Raw genomic sequence first — 6,561 nt, forward strand, 5'->3', positions numbered from 1 at the left:
AAAGTAACCAGAACGATAACTTTCTAGCACTGGGTTTATAGAGCAGCATATCACACAGGTTTGAGGATAATTGATGATATCTGCAGCCTTGTAGAGTTGAAAACCAAACATGAATTTCTCCCCCTCCTCAGTTTGCTGCACAGTTGCTTTTTAACTGATGTCTGTTCACAGAATAGTTTAATCTGAGATTTGCAGCATTCTCATTCTGTAACTTTTCATGATGTCTACATACATTTATTGAGCATTGATCAATATTATTAAAGGATTAACGAGGGCTATTTTTACATTCATTGATGTGGCAACCGAATCATCCTGCCACAACTAGAGAGCAGCGCCAAACTATTATCTACCTCTTTGATGACCCTCGGACTATCCTTGATCAGTCTGTGCTGGCTTTACCTTGCACTAATAGTTATTCCCTTATCATGTATCTATACACTGTAAATGTATCGATTGTAATCATGTTTTGTCTTTCTGCTGACTACGTAACACGCAACAAAAGCTGTTCACTGTACCTCGGTACCCGTGACAATAAACTCAACTGAAACTGAACTAATTGATGTGTCGGACGAAACTGCAGATGGTGGTTTAAACCGAAGGTAGACACAAAAAGCTGGAGTAACTCAGCAGGGCAGGCGGCATCTCTGAAGATAAGGAATGGGTGACATTTCGGTCGAGACCCTTCTTCAGACTGGTTAGGGATAAGGGAAACGAGAGATGACGTGGAGAGATAAAGAACAATGAATACAAGGTACTAATTGAACTAATTGATGAATGGATGACTATAACTGCATTGCCCAGATAAATAAGTTCAATAATGCCCAATCATGTGTAAATATACATTTACTGGTCAGGTAAGTTTCCACAACTTCCATCAAAAATACCCAAGGGGAGGGGGGTGGGTTAGACTTTTCCACAATCGCCCTATATTTATGATCTTACCCACTAATAATGTGCCCGATTTTATTGTCGAACTGCAGATAAATAAATGCTTTTCCCTGGTTGTTCACAATATGTTTTGCTGACGCATCAAAAGCGCTTTGGGAAAAATAAACACATATGCAGGAGCAAAGGGGGACGTCAGAGAAACATTCAAATGACAAGCAGCCTGCCGGATTTAGATCCTTGCGTCTCCATGAACAGCAACAGCCCTAACATGGGGGGGGGGGGGGAACGACAGGGTTCAAAATGTGGTGATTGCACTTAATACAACATAAATCCCACAGAATGTATGCGCTGGGGCAGGGTTTTGGATGCGGCCGCCCTTTGGCCGTGAGGGTGGCGAACAAATGAAAAAGTGGAATTGGCTGCAAGGCAGAGGCGGTAAAAGGCAATAAAAAGCTGCTGACTCTCTGCTGAGAGAGTGAACTCCGCCGGCTGGCACAGGAGAGGCAGGCAGGCAGGCGCCGCGGGGGCCGCTGGGAGTTGTAGTCCGCTGCCGCGCAGGCGTGGGGTTGGGAGATGGCGCGTCACCGCCGCTGGGACTACAACTCCCAGCGCGCACCGCGCGGCGCAGTGTAGCAAAGGGGAGGAGGCGAAGTTCGCAACTCGCAGCTCCGGCTCTGAAGCGGAGACAGCCTCACTCACTCACTCACTCTCTCTCTCACTCACCCACTCTCTCTCTCACCTCAACTTTTTCTCCCTCCCTCCCTCCTCTCCTCCCCTCCCTCTCTGTGTCCTGTTGACGTTTTATTGCGCTCTAGTCGCTCCGGGGAGATCCCCCCCCCTCCCCTCTATTTCTCTCTCTCTGTCTTTGCCCGTCAGTTTTCCCCCCTCCTCTGCTCTGCCCATCACTCCCGGACCCATGCAGTCCGAGTCGGGAATTGTTCCGGATTACGATGTCGGGGAGGAATTTCACGAAGAGGCGAAAACGTTTTACGAGCTGAAGAGCCAACCGCTGAACCGGAGGTCAGTCAGTGACAGCGAGGGGAGAGGGAGAGGGAGAGGGAGGGAGATGCATGCATTTGGTGGAGGGTGAATGTGGGGAGGGAGGAGAGGTATTGGTGCAGAAAGGCTGGGGGTCAGGGGGTGGGAACTTTGGCGAGTGGAGGGAGATGGAGGAAGGAAGAGAGAGAGGACGGTGGGCGTGTGCTGACTGGGACGGTGATGGGAGCATTGGGGATAACGAGGGGGAAAGAGGGAGTGGCAGTGGGAGGGGGGTGACAATGGGTTAACTGGGAAGTCAGGGTGACTGTGGAACAATTGTGAATGAGGGGGCGACTGGGGTTTAACTGGGGATCAGAGTGAGGATTGTCAGTGAGGTGTAACAGTGGGAGTGTGGGTAAGAGTGAAAGTTGGCAGGAGTGACAATGTGGGGGGGGGGGGGGAGAGTAAGGGGTGACAGCGGGGGATATGATTAGGGTGACAGTGAGGTGTGACTGGGGGAGGGGGTGGAGGTATGAATGAGGGGTGACAGTGGGGGATTGGAATGGGGTGAGGGGTGACTGAGGAATAGAAGTGGGGATTGTTAACTGGAGTGGGAATTAACTGGAGAATGAGGGGTGACTGGAAGGGGGGTTGACAGTGAGGGGTGGGAGAGGGGGGGGGGCAGTGAGGGGTGGTGGAAGATGGGGGGTGGTGACAGTGGGTTAGTTGTGATGTAGAGGTGACTAGGAGATTGAGTGGAGAAGGGGGTACAACTTGGAGAGTGGATGGCTGGGGATTAACAGCGTGGGAAGGGGTTGTATGGTGTGGCAGGTTTTTTGACATTATGGTGACAGTTTAGGGGGTTGGATTTGGGAGTGGGTCGACCAGTGATTGAGAGGGGCAAGGAGAAGAGGGGAGTGGAAGTTGAACTATTGGGGGGCTCCTGGGCTGGGATTTGGGGCCTGTCCTGGCTGGGGCCGGAGCTCACTCCCAGCTCAGCGCTGTGGTATAAGTTCGGACAATCGCCACCGTCCATGTACATGTCTAGGGACTTGTTGAACTCGTCCTGAAGGCGAAGACTGTTCCACCTGGACGTGTTCCACGTTTGATCGAGTTACCATCGATATTGTGTGTGTGTGTGTTTGCTTGTACGTTCTGCTTGTGGTTGCGAGAATTTTTATTTTCCCCACTCTATTTTAAAGCCTGCCCCTCGCTGGGCAATTGTGAAATGCAGCCCAGAATGGAAGTTGTAGGTTAAACGAAGGAGATAGCTCAGCGCAGACGTCTGGCGTTTGCATGAACGTAATTCTCGAGGACGCATTTTATCCTTGCAAGGGAAAAAAAAAATCTCTAGCCGAGCGCCTTGAAACTCTCGTTGTAATTTAGTTGTATCTTGGAGAAACAATAAAAAAATAAAAAAAGGAAGGATGATCAAACCTGGCAAATCAAATAATTGGCTGATATATTTTATAAACATCAGATGTGCGTTGAGCTCGCGTCCAATATTTAATAACACGCTGTACCGTTTCAAAACCAGTCGCCGTAAAGAAATGACATGAATTAATTTCAACCAACAGCTTGTGCAAACAATTTAGACTTTCAGTATTGGTTTTCGACCAGAAATTTTCAGCAGAACGCACGAGCAATCGAACCATATGGTAAGCAGGCGCCAGTGATGTGGATGAACCCTCTGGGGGTTAATATATGTATAGTTGAGGGTGTTACCGGGAGCTGCCTTATTTGTTCACTGTCACAACATAACACAAACAATGCCCTTTTCGGAATGCGAGGATATGAAGGCAGTTTTTTTTCTCTTGATGTCAGGCCACGAGTTTCAAGATTGGCTATATATTGTTTCATCTGGTAATCATGAAACGATCGGGCTATTGTCACGAAAGAACATCAAATCTTCCTAGTATCCTTGGGGAGAAATTGGCCATCAGACCGGCGATCACACCTATTCTCTTGGGATTCATTACTGTAGAAAATTAAAAAAAACTTAACTCCACTTACCCTACCTTTTCACGACTTTACAGATGACCTGTGCCAATTCTGTTTGTTTGCCAAGAAAATACTTGCCTTTAAAAATATATATAAATCAACATGCTTTAATATAGATCAAACATATGGCCATTTTTCTCTATCCAATTATCATTAATTTGTAGTGCGGTGCAGAATAAATTGTAATTTTCTTAAAAAAGAAAACATAGAATGTCACAAATAGGTTAAACTATCTACAGATCTGCTCACAGAGTCATAGAGTGATACAGTGTGGAAACAGGCCCTTCGGCCCAACTTGCCCACACTGGCCAACATGTCCCAGCTACACTAGTCCCATCTGCCCCCGTTTGGCCCATATTCTTCCAAACCTGTCCTATCCATCTACCTGTCTAACTGCTTCTTAAATGTTGGGACAGTCCCTGCCTCAACCACCTCCTCTGGCAGCTTGTTCCATACATCCACCACCCTATTGTGTCAAGTCAGGTCAACTTTATTTGTCACATACACATACAAGATGTACAATGAAATGAAAGTGGCAATGCTTGCGGGATTGTGCAAAACAACAGAACAGAACCAGTATTTACATTTTTTTTAAAAGACACAACATTATTTCTGCCCTGGTGAGATCAGTTTACAATACTGATGGCCTGTGGGAAGAAACTCCGTCTCATCCTCCCTGTTTGCGCAGCGTGAGTGTGGAGGCGCTTCCCAGCAACAGGAACAGTCCGTTGCTGGGTGGTAGGGGTCCTTCATGATCTTGCTGGCCCTGGATCTGCACCTCCTGGTGTATAAGTCCTGCAGGGGGGGGGGGGATGGGGTAGTTCCTGTGGTGCCTTTGGCCGAACGCACTACTCTCTGCAGAGCCCCCCCTGTCCTGGGCAGAGCTGTTGCCAAACCAGATAGAGATATTTCTGGTCAGGATACTTTCTACAGCACCAGAGTAACCCCTCTGTTACCCCTCAGTTTCCTATTAAATCTCTTCCCCTTCACCTTAAACCCATGCCCTCTGGATTTATTTCGGTTATTTCCCTGGCAGATGTGGTTTATTAACACAATAATTGTTTACTGCTACCTGTCCCAAAGGACAGGTGTACTCTGCCAGATTATTTCTACACCTGCTTCTAGAGGTTGAATCTTTTGGTGGCAACAGTTTTGTTGTTCACAAGCCTTGTTACACTGCACAGCAGATTATGTCATTAGAAAGTTCCTGAACATAGAATGTGTGCACTGCTTTACTTTTGACAGTACCTGAAGCATTTTACCCAAATGAGATGCATGTTGTTGCTAAGACTGTTGGAAAGACTGGATAGACTCGGCTTGTACTCGCTAGAATTTAGAAGATTGAGGGGGGATCTTATAGAAACTTACAAAATTCTTAAGTGTTTGGACAGGCTAGATGCAGGAAGATTGTTCCTGGTGTTGCGGTAGTCCAGAACAAGAGGTCACAGTTTAAGGATAAGGGGGAAGTCTTTTAGGACTGAGATGAGAAAAACATTTTTCACACAGAGAGTGGTGAATCTCTGGAATTCTCTGCCACATAAGGTAGTTGAGGCCAGTTCATTGGCTATATTTAAGAGGGAGTTAGATGTGGCCCTTGTGGCTAAAGGGATCAGGGGGTATGGAGAGAAGGCAGGTACAGGATACTGAGTTGTATGATCAGCCATGATCATATTGAATGGCGGTGCAGGCTCGAAGGGCCGAATGGCCTACTCCTGCACCTATTTTCTATGTTTCTATGTTTCTATGTTTCTAAGTTCACTCTGAAGTGATTATTCAGCAATTCATTCAGAAGTTCAGACAATCTAGGAGCACAATTAGGCCATTTGGTCCATCAAGTCTGCTCTGCCATTCAATCATGGCTGATCTATCTTTCCCTCTCAATCCCATTCTCCTGCCTTCTCCCCATAACCTCTGACACTCATTCCAATCACAAATCTGTCAATCCCCGCCTTAGAAATATCCATTGACGGCCTTCACAGCTGTCTGTGGCAAAGAATTCCACAGATTCACCACCCTTTGACTTAAGAAATTCCTCTTCATCTCCTTTCTAAAAGTACATCCTTTTACTCTGAGGCTGTGGCCTCTGGTCCTAGATTCTCCCACTAGTGTAAACATCTCCACGTTCTGGAAACACATGGAAGTATTTCAGCAAACTCTATTTATATTTTGGAAGAGTCCTGAGTAACAAAGCGAGGTTAACCTGAAGAAGAGCCTTGACCCAAAACATCACCTATCCACGCTCTCCAGAGACACTGCCTAACTTGCTGAGTTACTCCAGCATTTTGTGTTGTTGTGTTTTATATTACTTGTCATTGTTTTTGGTATTGTTGTTTTTTTTTCTGTTGTCCAAGTTCATTTTCTTCACTGACTTTATGTTCATAAGTGATAGGAGTAGAATTAGGCCATTCGGCCCATCGTCTACGCCATTCAATCAACCATGATCACATTGAATGGCGGTGCTGGCTCGAATGGCCCAATGGCCTACTCCTGCACCTATTGTCTATTGTCTACTGTCAATTGGTGAACTACCTCTCCCTCCTTAGGCCATTCTCCTGCCTTCTCCCCATAACCCCTGACACCTGTACTAATCACGAATCTATCAATCTCTGCCTTAAAAATATCCATTGACAATGAATTCCACAGATTTAGAAGGATGAGAGGGAATCGCATTGAAACATATAAGATTGTTAAGGG

The 6,561-nt window shown here is 46.5% G+C and overlaps 1 protein-coding gene across 4 annotated transcripts in view; it reads left to right on the forward strand.

Moving 5' to 3' along the window:
• Positions 1-1,558: 1,558 nt before the first annotated feature.
• Positions 1,559-6,561, forward strand: part of mitf (melanocyte inducing transcription factor) — a 209,814-nt gene continuing 204,811 nt past the window's right edge. For all 4 annotated transcript variants that reach the window (XM_033036690.1, XM_033036693.1, XM_033036692.1 and 1 more), the window contains exon 1: positions 1,559-1,908. In XM_033036690.1, the coding sequence (XP_032892581.1) occupies positions 1,805-1,908 (104 nt within the window). In that variant the 5' untranslated portion in view covers positions 1,559-1,804. The remainder of the gene's footprint in view (positions 1,909-6,561) is intronic.

The sequence above is a fragment of the Amblyraja radiata genome, chromosome 18, assembly GCF_010909765.2.
Source record: "Amblyraja radiata isolate CabotCenter1 chromosome 18, sAmbRad1.1.pri, whole genome shotgun sequence".
Lineage (NCBI taxonomy): Eukaryota > Metazoa > Chordata > Chondrichthyes > Rajiformes > Rajidae > Amblyraja > Amblyraja radiata.